Raw genomic sequence first — 14,706 nt, 5'->3', positions numbered from 1 at the left:
CTTTAGAACCCTACCCCTCACAAACATTGACGTTTTGCCCTTGAATTCGATTACGGTTATCACTTATTTCCCTCCACCCTACGCCATAAAAATGAGTCCCACATACAAGATCTGAATATTTTCAACTTTTCAGCTCGTCACCGAAATATCTGAAAGTCTCTCTGATGCTTTTTGGATGGCACCTTTTTTTTAATTGTCTTATCCTTTGCATTGAAACGCTTACATAATATTTTATTCACCCCCCCCCTCCATTTTAACGCTCCCCTTAACATAATTTTTGGCCCACGATTTATTGTAGTTTACGTAACGTTAAATTACAACAGCCCTCGTATATCGACCTCACACTTAGATTCTAGTGTCACTTTTCTAACTTTACCCCATCACTGACCCTAAAAAAAAAATATTTGTACATATAATCACTGACATTTCTTCAGCTTCTTAATTGAATACAAAAGTATTTCATACGCTTTGTGTTTCTTTCAGTCGAACCCCTGTTTTAGTTATCATTCTGACGTAGTGACCTTTTCTCGCGTAATATTCATAAAATCTTTATTTTTTAAACAGGTAGCTCCACTCTCATCACACAAAATAATATAGTTATACCTACGTTTCATTTTTTTCACACAAAAACAGCTACACAGTCAATGTCGGCTTCATATGCCAATAAAAAAAAGATGATATTATAGGTCCTACACTGACCTACAGCGTCTACATAATCAAGTTTCGGGCCAAAGAGTAAGTTACGTACACACAAAAATTAACATATAATCTACATTTCAATATATCGGCTTTAAAAAAAAATTGTGTCACATTACAAATAAAAAATCGTTTTTGGTAAATTAAATCACTGCGGTTTCGATCATGAAAATATCTCAATGGACCTAGATCCAAGGTAAGTGATAACAGATTAAATGTTCGAATTTTTTACGTCCACGTCAGTGATAGTGTAGTGGTAGTGATAGGCGAGTGAGAGCTTTTGCGCTTATAAAATACAGATTTAAAGGGATATCATCGAAATAAGTATCTGTCCAGCGAGAATACAAATTTAAGAGTGCTTTCCCTTCGATGAGTACCTTAAAAATTTTACATGTTTTCTTTACTGAAACAACAAATAAGAATTAAGAGACCAATCTACTGGAATAGATCTATCCTAGATCTATGTAGATCTAAATATAAAGCAGACTAAGCCGAGTAAGCCTTACAGATTATTAGAGTAGACGGCTTAAACTCACTACAGCTACAGAATTAATAAGTAGTAAGTTATTCTTGCAAATTAAAAAAAAAGAATTATTATTAGAATATCTGTAACTGTAACTAACTGTACTGTAAATCAAAACACAGCAGTGACTTGAGTGACTGTCTTTTGAGTCAAATTGAATCTACTATCTACATAATAATTTATTATTAATATTAATATAATTAATAATATTTTTTATATTATATTATTATGTATCATACTATCATGAATGTGTTTTGATTTACAGATAATAATAACTGTAATGTAATATGATAATGATCACTTAATAATAAATAAGTATGTGATACACTGAGTCTGACATACGACATAGACTTGATTTTGATTATCATTTCATTATGTCTATGTTGATAGACCCTAAAAATTAATTAAACTATATAACTATATATTATTATTACTAGTAAATTACTTAAATTAGTAGAGAAGATCTTCTACTCTGAAGGAACATCCGAAACATGTAAAACATTTTACAAACAGTATTAAAGGACTATTAATTATGATTATGACTCTATAAAAAGTATACTGTAACTGTATAACTGTATAGGTCAAGGTGTAGTAGTGTATAGAAAATAGTATAAGTATATCTATTATAGTATAGACTAGTGAGTCTAGTGTAGATTGTAACTTTAAACTTATTTTATTATAGACTTATACTATAGATTAGATCTAGATGATGTGATGTACTATCATTTATCATCTAATGTACTAGATCTACATTGTACTCTAACTCACTGTAGGAGTTTTACCATCTAACTCTAGATTACTCAGAATCAGATCTAATAATTTAAATAGGAAATACTTATTATTATAGATATATTCTAGGTATTTTAGTCAATATTAAATATATAGAGATATATTATATATCTATGTAACTCATGATGATGATAGTCGATAATGATATTCATATTTGTTTTAGTCTACATATCATTATATCATTTTCATATATATATATAATATATAGAGTCTAGAGATCTAGCTAGATCTCTGAATTGAATGATCTACTATAATGATCTAAATCTAGACTGAGTCTAGATATCTATCTATAATCTATTATCATCTCTACTAGACTACATGATTGGATCTAGAATCTAGATCTACTTAGTACTTAATTATTCACCAAATAGTCATAGTGTGAAAAAATATTTATATAAAATTGATTTGATTGACATTATAATTGTCATTATGACTGATTTAATTTATGATGATGACAGTGCTTATGAAAATGTTGTTGTTTTTTTACATTTTTTTTAGGCTCCAGATTGTGGTATTGGATTCTCTACAAATGATTCAATGCTATAGAGTGTAACTTTCTTATTTTAAATTAAAATTATTTCAACTACTATTAACTTAATGGCCTACGGCAAACCACATCTGACATTGCATGAATGTAAAGGTAATTACCAATTCACATAGAATTCTAAACAAGGATAGATATTTATTTATATGGATATATTTAAAAGTTGTTTATTAAATGTATATAATTTTATGTATCTTATATTTTTTTAAAGAATTCTTACTTACTGTCACCATAAAGGAATTATCTTTCATAAAAAAGCATCTTCTTGCATTTATAATGTTTTATCATTTTATCTTATAAAATACAGACGTTACTTCAAAATCAAGATGATTATGTCCTACATGTGTCCCTAGGTCAGTGTAGTCATGCATGTTATTAATCAATAATTTTAACTCTGCCAAGTCCTTGGTTCCCCAGGCTGACTCAGGCAACCCATTCCATGCTCTAATAGCATTAGGGGAAAAGGAGTATTTGTACAACTTTGCCCTTGCATATGGATCAAGAAATGTGTTATTTATTGAGTAATTTATAGAAGTGATTGTTTTTGTATATTTTTTAGCTTTTAATAATATAATTTCTCTCCCTTCAGTATTTAATGCACAAATCCTAAGAAATCTAATGCTAGCAATCGTATCAAACAATTTGTTTTGGAGTTCATAATGTTAGTTCACTTCTGCTTCATCATCAACATAGAGTAAAACAATATACATGCAAGAGACTAATATTGTTACAATATTTGTATGACTTATATATCACTGCATATATGTTTGGAGGAAATTTTTTATACTAATCATTTGTTTAGGATGTTTGTAATTTGTAAGACTAACTTTAAGTTATTTTCTCTGTACTTTGACAGGAGCATTGAGAGATATTCTGGATACATTTAACTTACCAGAGAATGTTGCCAAATTGGATGAAGCTCGATTGGCTGCTGGCAATGATATGCTAAAGAGCATGCAAAATATTTTCCCAACTGCCACTCAAATGCAGATACAGGTCATAGAGAGATATGGGTTCCTGGCTGATGGGGAAGGTTTGTAGATTTTGTAACTTAATAAACCTACTATCTACTTAGAGTGGTGTTCATCTTGTACCTTAAGATACTAAACCTACTATCTACTTACAGTGGTGTTGATTTTGCACCTTAAGATACTAAACCTACTATCTACTTACAGTGGTGTTCATCTTGTACCTTAAGATACTAAACCTACTATCTACTTACAGTGGTGTTCAGATAATTTCAACTCACATACATTACAATTCTTCTTAATTTGAATTTGTTTTATTGTAGGTTTTTTTTTTCTTTCTTTGTTTTATTGAAAACAAAGCTGTTAGTTAAAACTAAAAGACTTTAATGTCCTTTTCCTGATATTAGGAATAAAATTGTAAAAACTTGACGATTGCTTTGATTTTTATTTGTATTTCCTGTTATCTTATCAGCAACAAATGTGAAGCAATACAATGCACTTGTTTGTTTGAAGTTTGGCCAGTGCTTTGAGTATCAACACTTTACTTAGATCATGTATGGCTGGATTTAATCTATAGTGGGAGAAAAGAAATTCCTTACCTTCCTAAACTGGACCCTGAATCCTGTTTAATAGTATATAAATGCAGTCAATAATTAATCTATTTATAAGTGAATTAGAAAGATTTTAGTGAACATTTGTTTTAAGAAATTCTATCATTATATTCTTTAGGCCTAGTTCAATTCACCAAAGTTGTTAGATCTTATGAAGACCAAGACCCAGACGTCCGACTGCTGAATAGTCAAGTTAGATCAATCCTGCTTCCTCCAGTCACAGTGACACATCCAAATGTCAATCAGAATGGTGGAAGCTGATGATGTTTTCATTCCCATGTTAAACTTTTAACTCATCTGTTTTTGCTTTGAACTTTGTGATCAGCTTTACATGCATCTCTTTTAGCTAAAAATGTGTACACTTACCTGTAGTTATCTATTCAATATCATTACAATTAGCATTAGTTATTTAAAAAAATCACTTTAAAAACAATGGAAAAATAGTTTTAAAAAGAGTGAATTTTATTTTAACTCAAACAATTCATTTATTATGTACACTTTATGTATACTCCAATATCTGTAACATTTTCTGATAATTTTTTTATTAGTTCATGCAATGAATATTTTATTTTGGTTGTCGTTTTCTACTAATTTTTTTTTTCCTGAAATATTTATTATAAAATTATGTTTACACTTTAAGTTTTTTTCCCCTCAAATTTGATCCCTTGTAATGTATTGTTTGTTTATGAATGGCTAGCATTATTGGTCAACACCTGAATCTCATCCCACAGGCTCCATCACTTTCAGTTCACAGCGCAACACAATCATTTATTCTTTCCTATTTTGTGGACTGCTTAACAGCGGCAAACGCTAGATAATAAATATGGAGGTAAAATATTTAAATTGGCATTCAGTTGTAATGTGTTGGCACACCAAAGCTTGTGCAATGAATTTTTTTTTAAATTTTAAATACAAAAAATGGGAGATAATAGATAGTAATTGTATGCTGCACTTAATATTATCCAGACTAATTGTTATCTACTCTTGACATTGTAAACAATACATTACAGCTATTGACCTATAATTAATATGATCTTGCTTAAAACAGTTATGACAGCTAGGCTGCTATAATTATATCAGTATTTCTGTTATTCTAACACATTCAGAAGCAGTGGCATAGCTACCATGGCATTAAGGAGTTCCATAAAACCAAGCTTATGACCAATAGGGGGCCCACAAATTTACTTTCAAAAAGTAAAAAACATAAGGTGTTGACTGTATGAATTGTAATGTATCAAATTAGCATTGATTGTCTAAAATTTAATATAAATGAAAAATAAATTGATATTGAAAAAATAAAGGGAGGCTAGACTTTCCAGTTCAGTATCCTCTCCAATTTAGTAGTCTCCTAATGGTTTTGAATGTATTTTACAAAATATTTTATCAACTGTTTTATTTCATTAAAGAATCATTATATTTACAATCTGTTCAGCCACAATAATAGCTGTATCTACTTGATCTACCTTAAGTATTATATAGTTCTCATTTTTAAACTGTGTGTATCCTAAGCTTACACTATGTCAAGTATTTTATTTTTTGGGGATACAAAGTCAAGCCTCATGTCAGTATTATTGGTACGAGATAGTCAATACTTTTATTATTGTTTTTTTTTTAATAACTCTCATTCTTAAGTCTTGCTATAATTTAATTTTGTTTTTCTTTCTAGATTTAAATATACTTTGGAAATAATTTCCATTGCCAATACACTGAGCTGTACAGAACTGGTGTGGGTATATTTGATCCCCTCGAGGAATGTTAGATTATTCAGTCCTGTGTTGAAGCAGAGTCCAACAAATCTGTCAACAATTCATGGGAATATTAAATACACCTAAAAGCAAAATGCATTAATTGTACATGCTTGATTCATCTCATTGACATAGAAATGCATAGATGTCTGGAAGTCTCATGACATGGTGCTTCTAGTCTGACAAAATTTTATAGTTCTGACATCAGTGATGCTTTTTCTGTTTCTATAAATAAATTCTCTGCATTTAGTTTTTTTTGTTAGCGCCCTCGTTCTCAGCTATCAGAGTTGCTATAGACACTAACGAATATGTATATAATGTGATGTATAACCAAATCTATCCAAGTCTTACCCTTGATTTATAAATCAAAGTTGAACACTGACTGAAGCCAAGACTAATCATTGAGAATGTCTCTTTGCATAGACATATTTAGTTTGCATGTTGCCATATCACTTGAATGTAGCAGATATTCACCTGTATTTAGCAGACATTAACCTGTATTTAGCAGACATTAACCTGTATTTAGCAGACATTAACCTGTATTCATTAGACATTTATTATTTATTTATCAATCATTTATTTATTTGTACATTTTGAATTTATTTTAGTCACTATTTTCATGAATATTTTCCATTTCGTTTGAACTCTTATTATGTCTACAAATAAAACCTGAGAATAAACAAATTGATTATGTTTTCCTAACTTTGTTTTCTATTTGGACTCTAGTTGCATAGAGTGTTGTATAGTAGACTACTGGGTGTATCTAACTGTACAACTGAATACCTAAGCTTAACTTTCGACAAATAAGTAAATCATTAAAGTTTTGGAACAGGTCAATACAACAAAACTGAACTCAATGCCTTACTGGCACAAAGAAGAATACGTCTGTTGGCTTCATCAGCCGCATACCGGATATAAGTATTGCTAAAAACACTGAAGCTCAGTTCCACAGTCAGACTTCATTTAAATATTGCCCAAAATCGAGATGGTATGGTGATTGTCTGAGCATGCTGCCTTGATCGTACAGATTAAAGCAGCCAGCCTCTGGCAGGAAGAAGCTTGTGTTTTTCTTTCTTATCTTATATAATACAGACGTTACTTCAAAAAAGAAGATGATTACGTCCTATGCGTCATGCATTCAGTCATGCATATTAACCAATGACTTAAATTCTGCCAAGTCACTGGTTTTCCTGGCTAGCTCAGGCAACCCATTCCATGTTCTAATAGCACTAGGGAAGAAGGAGTATTTGTACAAATTTGTCCTAGCAAATGGAATGATGAATGTGCCTTTATCTTTGTGTCTTTCTGAGTATTTTATTAAATTTTGTAATTCAAGATTATGGTTCAGTGTTTTATGTATAATTGCTACTTTACTTTTGCGTCTTCTGTCCTGAAGGCTTTCTAAATTTAGTGATTTTACTAGAGGTGTTACTCTAGTCAAATGTGAATATTCGTTTGTTATGAATTTCACTGCTCTATTTTGTGTCTGTTCCAGTTTCTTAATGTTTTCTTGAGTTGACGGGTCCCAAACAGAGGATGCATATTCTATTATTGGCCTAACCAAGGTTAAATAACATTTTAGTTTTATATTCTTGATTTATAGAAATTTCTTTTAATAAACCCTAATGCTTTGTTTGATTTTTTGATAGTTTCATCAATATGTGGATTCCATGACAGTTTTTCGTTTATTATAACACCTAGGTATTTTGCGTTTTTAGTCTGTGTTACTGGTTTACCATGAATAAGATAAGTGGAATTAATTTGTTTTAGTTTTTTTGTTACTCTTAACAACTGACATTTTTCTGACATTGATTCCCATTTCATCTAATTCTCTTTGTAAAATATCTGTGTCTTGTGTTGTTTTTATTGTTCTATACATTATGCAATCGTCTGCAAATAATCTGACTTTTGTTCCTGATTCCTGAACTAATGCAATCAGGTAAATCGTTTATGTAAATTAAAAATAGTAGTGGACTTGTGACTGTTTCATGATGTTCGCCTGAGTTTACTATTATTGGTGTTGATTTAGAGCCATTTATTATTATAGTTTGTTCTCTCCCGATCAGAAAATCTTTAATCCACTGATGCAATGGACCGTCAATGCGAAAATATATTATTGTTTTAAGCAAACTATGGTGGTGAACTTTGTCAAAAGCTTTGGACAAATCTGGATCTAGTAAGCTAGCACCTATTTGTTCACTATTATCACTGTTCTTTTCACTTTCTTTGTCAATTATCTCTCTTGGACAAGAAAATTATTTAATTGTGTGTGGCGCCCCCCCCCCCCCTTCCCACTCGGCCGGGCGGACTAATTTTAGTATAGAATTCACACAATTTGTATACAAATTTATAACTTATGTTAAAAATATATACTAATTATTTATATTTCAACCTATTTTTTTATTATTTCGCCCCCTCCTCTAGTATGCTGACCGATTTGGTGGGGTCGGGAGGGGGCAATGGTATCAATCCCGCCCCCCCCTATACTTTCGAGTGGGGGGGCGGTCCAATTTATTTGTAGAAATCACAGCTTGCTAACAGAATCAATTAAATATCTATATGATTAAAACTTGTTATTGATATTTTAACCGATCTTTATATTATGTCGTTCCCTGTTTACCGTTTGGGGGTGGGGGGGGGGGGGGGCGAATACCTCTACTGCCCTTCCCACCTAAACCATTTGAGTGGGGTGGGGCGGTCCTACTTTTATGGAGAAATCATAGTTTGTTAACAAAATTAGTGGAATTAATATATAAATTTTATATTATGTCGCTCCCTTTCTGGTATCTTGGTCGATTCGGTGGGGTTGGGGGGAGGGTGATTGCATGTACTGCCCTTCCCACTCTAGCACTCTGAGTGGGGGGGGCGGTCCTATTTTTATGGAGAATCATAGTTTGTGAACAAAATTAGTTGAATATCTATATAATATAAACTACGTATTGATATGTGAACCCATTGTATATTATGTCGTACCATACTCTAATCTAAAATTTTATCATTAGTAAATTTAAATGAAAAAAGGTTGCACCAGGTGGAAAGGGCGATATATGCAATTGCATATCCCCCATCGGACAAACCAATACTTTTTCTTTTAGTATTATAGTTTGGAAATTACAAAATGTAAAAAATCTGCCACTACTATAATTTATATATACTATAAATTAAATTCTTATATCGAGTCGCCCTACTTTTTTTTTTTATTCCTTAATGCCAAATGCAATCTTTAGCAGAAATTATTAAAGGAGCGAGGATTAATCGCTTTCATTCTACCGCCCCTCCCATTTCCAGAGTTTATGTAATTTCACATGAATTTATCATAATTATTTTAAGAAAGACTTTGCATTGGAAAAGTTAGAATTCAAACGAAATTTTTCAGTATAAGAATCATGATTGAGATGAGTTCTAAACTCAAATAATATTGACTAATTTCCCAACCTTTACTCAATCTGATATTTTTCTAGCTAATTAAATTTGGGACTATAACTCACAATTTATACTAGAGTTTTCTTGAATACTATTTATCGAATAAGTTTTTTTTTGGGGGCGATCCTCAAAGCCAAAATCTAAATATGTGGGGTATCTTATCTTTTCAAGGAACAAATCGGTTTTATTTGCAATGTATTAAGGGCCTATAAATTCATATTAGAATATCTTTCAAGTACAATATTATTGAAAAGGTTCTTTTTTTTAATAGTATGAATAATGAGCTTTAGGTCAGGAGAATGCGTTTCTGCAGTGAAAAATGCCAGAAAACGCTTTTGGCGTCGGGGCTTTGCCCCGAACTCAATTGATGAATAATGAGCTGTAGATATCAGGAAAATGCGTTTCTGCAGTGAAGAATGCAAGAAAACGCTTTTGTCCTTTCGGGCTTCGCCCCGAACTCCATTGATGAATAATGATCTGTAGATGTCAAGAAAATGCGTTTCTGCAGTGAAGAATGCAAGAAAACGCTTTTGTCGTCGGGGCTTCGCCCCGAACTCCATTGATGGATAATAAGCTTTTAATGTCAGGAGAATTCGTTTCTGCTGTGAAGAATGCAAGAAAACGCTTTTGTCGTCGGGGCTTTGTCCCAAACCCCACTAGGGAACCTTATAGCGTTGCCCCACTTTTTCGCCGAAGGTTGAGAAATGCTGCTTTTTAAATATCATGGGTGTGTGTGTGTGTATGTGTATGTGTGTTCTGTACACACGTTTATACATAGGGTTAGGGTTTACTGGGCGTTAGGGTTAGGGTTTGGAAAAAAATCGCCCCCCCCACTCCAAAGTTCTGGATCCGCTAGTGGTGTGGCGGGGAGAGGGGAAGGCGAATTAAAAAGAAGAACCATTTGGAAACGAGAATTTACAAGTCAATTAAAATTGTATTCATTTTTATAAAGCAGATGTTAAGGTAATAGTCTTAGTCTTAGTAATAGGAAAAGGTTGAGTTTTATAGATTAATGAGAGAGAGAGAGAGGTCCGCGAACCACAGTTTGAGAACCAGTGGTCTAGAGACAGTTGCACTATTTGTTGACTTAAGTTACACACGTTCATATTGACTAGCAGGGGCGTAGCTAGGGATTTGGGGGGCCCCGAAGATTGACTTCTTTGGGGGCCCTTTGCATTTTGGCTTTCGACATCATGGCCTGAGATAATGTTCTTAATAAATATATAACCCTACATTCAAATTGGTACAGTATATCAGTAAAATTAACAAGAAATAATCATTAAAAATCTTTTAATGAATAATACCGTTGTTTATTGGCGAAATGATTCACAAGTGACAAATCTCAATTCATGTATCTCTTCAAGTCGTGCTTTCTGTGCAGCAAAAGCATCTATAACATCATCTACATCGATACGTTCTAGTATTTGTGACTCCACTGACATTAAAGCCATGCTAAGCCTTTCTTGCGTCATTTGTGCTTGACATAGTTTTTGATTAACTTGAGCATTGAGAATGAGTTAGCAGTATTCGGAAGGAGGTTGCAAGGTTTGAGCACGCATCATTACCATATGATTCAGATGTCAGAACGTCCCGTTCCCTATTATGGACCTCTTGACCAAGGAAAAGTTTTTATCCATGGCCAGGATGAGGCATCGGCTCTTCACCAATCCCTCTGTCCGAAGTCCCGCCTTATCCGAAGTGATCATGTATTCACACTCGGTGTGTCGCTAGTCACGACCCCCTTGAGCCAAGCACGAGTTCCCTCTCTCGTGCGAGGCCGGAGGCCGAGCCGCGTGGGGGCCCTTCTTATACCTATAATGTCCCACCGAACCCGTGCGAGGGTCCATCACAGCGCGTATGGCCCCCGTTATGGAACGAATTGGTGGGGGTTGGACGGGTTAGCGAGCCTTTGTTACATCCCTACCACGTGCAATGTACAGTCTCTCGACCATACATGTGGTAGCCCACTGAGAGCTATGTGTGCTACCGTACTTGTCCCTTGGCGGACGATTAGCAGCTTGCCTTTGTGCAGTCTAGACGTTTCTGAACTATGTTAATTGGGCGCAGGAGATTTGACACAGTTTGAGAAACACTGATCTAGAGTCTGATTGAGCTTCCATCAACATGTCCAACACTTGCACTTGGAGAAGTTTAAAGAAAGACTCACTAAACCTGTTCTATCCGCCAGTGGCGTCACTAGTGGGTGAGAGGGTGTGGGCCGCACTGGGTGACACTCAAGTGGAAACAAATTCACTTTTGTATAAAAAGACATTTTTTAAAGATAAAACTGACAGTATCTAGTTAACCCAACATGAAACGTAACTTAAAAATAATGTCAACACTCATTTTACATTTGTGACAACAAAAAAAAACGACGAATGTATGCAATAAGCTCACTATGTTATGGTTTAACACAAAAAGAACAATCAAGAGATGGTTTTCATTTAGTGATTTGAGAGGGGGGGGACGACACCCTGTGCTAACCGCACCGGGTGACACGACCCTAGTGACGCCACTGCTTTCCCTAGCTGATATCAATTATACAAAAGTGAATTTGTTTCCACTTGAGTGTCACCCAGTGCGGCCCACACCCTCTCACCCACTAGTGACGCCACTGGCGGATAGAACAGGTTTAGTGAGTCTTTCTTTAAACTTCTCCAAGTGCAAGTGTTGGACATGTTGATGGAAGCTCAATCAGACTCTAGATCAGTGTTTCTCAAACTGTGTCAAATCTCCTGCGCCCAATTAACATAGTTCAGAAACGTCTAGACTGCACAAAGGCAAGCTGCTAATCGTCCGCCAAGGGACAAGTACGGTAGCACACATAGCTCTCAGTGGGCTACCACATGTATGGTCGAGAGACTGTACATTGCACGTGGTAGGGATGTAACAAAGGCTCGCTAACCCGTCCAACCCCCACCAATTCGTTCCATAACGGGGGCCATACGCGCTGTGATGGACCCTCGCACGGGTTCGGTGGGACATTATAGGTATAAGAAGGGCCCCCACGCGGCTCGGCCTCCGGCCTCGCACGAGAGAGGGAACTCGTGCTTGGCTCAAGGGGGTCGTGACTAGCGACACACCGAGTGTGAATACATGATCACTTCGGATAAGGCGGGACTTCGGACAGAGGGATTGGTGAAGAGCCGATGCCTCATCCTGGCCAGGGATAAAAACTTTTCCTTGGTCAAGAGGTCCATAATAGGGAACGGGACGTTCTGACATCTGAATCATATGGTAATGATGCGTGCTCAAACCTTGCAACCTCCTTCCGAATACTGCTAACTCATTCTCAATGCTCAAGTTAATCAAAAACTATGTCAAGCACAAATGACGCAAGAAAGGCTTAGCATGGCTTTAATGTCAGTGGAGTCACAAATACTAGAACGTATCGATGTAGATGATGTTATAGATGCTTTTGCTGCACAGAAAGCACGACTTGAAGAGATACATGAATTGAGATTTGTCACTTGTGAATCATTTCGCCAATAAACAACGGTATTATTCATTAAAAGATTTTTAATGATTATTTCTTGTTAATTTTACTGATATACTTTACCAATTTGAATGTAGGGTTATATATTTATTAAGAACATTATCTCAGGCCATGATGTCGAAAGCCAAAATGCAAAGGGCCCCCAAAGAAGTCAATCTTCGGGGCCCCCCAAATCTCTAGCTACGCCCCTGCTAGTCAATATGAAGGTGTGTAACTTAAGTCAACAAATAGTGCAACTGTCTCTAGACCACTGGTTCTCAAACTGTGGTTCGCGGACCTCTCTCTCTCATTAATCTATAAAACTCAACCTTTTCCTTCTTGCACATTGATTCTCAAACAGTTCAAACCTATTTAGAAATAATATTTTACAATCAATGTATCAAGCAAGATCCATATCGCTAGGCAGACCAATAAAACAAAGAACGATTGAACACAACACTACACTATAATAATCTATAGGTCAGATACTTTATCTGGCCTCCCACTTCCTGATCTTTCCAGGCAGTCTCACTGGTAAGAGAGACAGAAAAAAAGTAGATAGAGTAGAGTTCAATGTCTTTAAATGAAACAAATAATTTAGTTGACTAAAGCCTTTATAAACGAAAAAAAAAAAAAGAGTATTATTTTATTCAATAATTTCATTCATTAAACAACCCCTCTTCACCACACGAGGAATATCGCTTTAATTATAATTCGCTAATAATGCAAAAACATGTATCTTGAATTCTTAATTAATGAACGGATCAACAACGCTCGAATCACAGACTGGCACGCTGCGTCAGATAACAGTGGTCTCCTAACGCGCGCGACGAAATCAATATTCAGGCGACCCCGTGACCTCACGCGCCAGCACATGTGACGAGCGGCTCGAAGGTTCTCGACAATATTCCCGGGTGAGCCGCCTGTGGAAAGTTGACGATCAATACGCAGCACGTGATCTGCAATGTGATCTTTACTGGCTCCACCTGGACAGCGGGAAACTGACCAATCAGAAGTTAGGCGGACTTTTGTTCTGTTTTAAGATGGATTGGGGCGAAACTATGGGTGGGATTTGTCTAAATTAATTAATGTTTTTTGCCTTTTTTCAATTAGATTTAGAACAAAAAAGAGGGGGGGGGGAGAGATTAGTATTAAAATATGTTTAGTAATAAATAATGTGTAATTCGTTACACTAATTGAGCCATCAATCCTTTATTTGGTTATTTAGAAAGAGCATTAGACTAACAACAAAAACAGTGAACATAATTGCGAATTTGTTGGGAAACAGAAAGTGTTGTTGAACCACGCGTTCGTGAATAAATCTTCGTGACATATTCAGGTCTCCGGGGGTGAGGGGCGTAGGAACGAAATCCTCCCTCACATCCCCCCACACACACCTCACACACACACACACTCCAACGTTCTTAAACGTAATTCAATTCAATTCAACTTGTAAATATACTACATGAAGCTAAGACATATCTCGCTCTGTTGTTTTACTCACTTTTAAAAACTAAAATAGGCTTTTTGAAACAATTATTATTAGGTCCTATTAGTTTCGAGCAGTGTTTCTCAAACCTTTAATCGCGCGCTCCAACCTTTGAACCAGTTTCTAGCTATTTTGGGGTAGCCGTGTTCGACAAACTTTTTCCTGTATTCTGAGCTTCAGAAAGGAGCTCATTCACCAATCGTAAAACAACAGCCCTTAAGTCACGTGCTAATCTATCTTTTTGATACAACTTACGACCTAATTCGAATCCAACATGGATATCACGTGATCGTTCGTATTTTTCCATTGTTTTTTTTCATGGACATCACGTGACCGTTTGTTTTGGTTAGTGATGCCCATTCATTCTCTTGGTGTCCAGAGTGAACTTTTTATAAAGGTTATATCAACTCACTCTTTCTCTCTCTCTCTCTAGTATAAAGTGT

The 14,706-nt window shown here is 35.1% G+C and overlaps 1 protein-coding gene across 1 annotated transcript; it reads left to right on the top strand.

The window, feature by feature from the left end:
- The first annotated feature begins 1,095 nt into the window (after positions 1 to 1,095).
- Positions 1,096 to 6,574, top strand: LOC106066939 (protein C10-like). Its single transcript, XM_013226041.2, has 4 exons — positions 1,096 to 1,255; positions 2,507 to 2,648; positions 3,409 to 3,585; positions 4,250 to 6,574. The coding sequence occupies exons 2-4, from the start codon at positions 2,606 to 2,608 to the stop codon at positions 4,390 to 4,392; spliced, it is 363 nt and encodes a 120-aa protein (XP_013081495.2). The 5' UTR covers positions 1,096 to 1,255; positions 2,507 to 2,605; the 3' UTR covers positions 4,393 to 6,574.
- The last annotated feature ends 8,132 nt before the right edge of the window (positions 6,575 to 14,706 follow it).

Source organism: Biomphalaria glabrata, chromosome 9, assembly GCF_947242115.1.
Source record: "Biomphalaria glabrata chromosome 9, xgBioGlab47.1, whole genome shotgun sequence".
NCBI classification, from domain to species: Eukaryota; Metazoa; Mollusca; class Gastropoda; family Planorbidae; genus Biomphalaria; species Biomphalaria glabrata.
The sequence above is the reverse complement of the archived record's forward strand: the minus strand, read 5'-3'. Positions and strand labels throughout refer to the sequence as shown.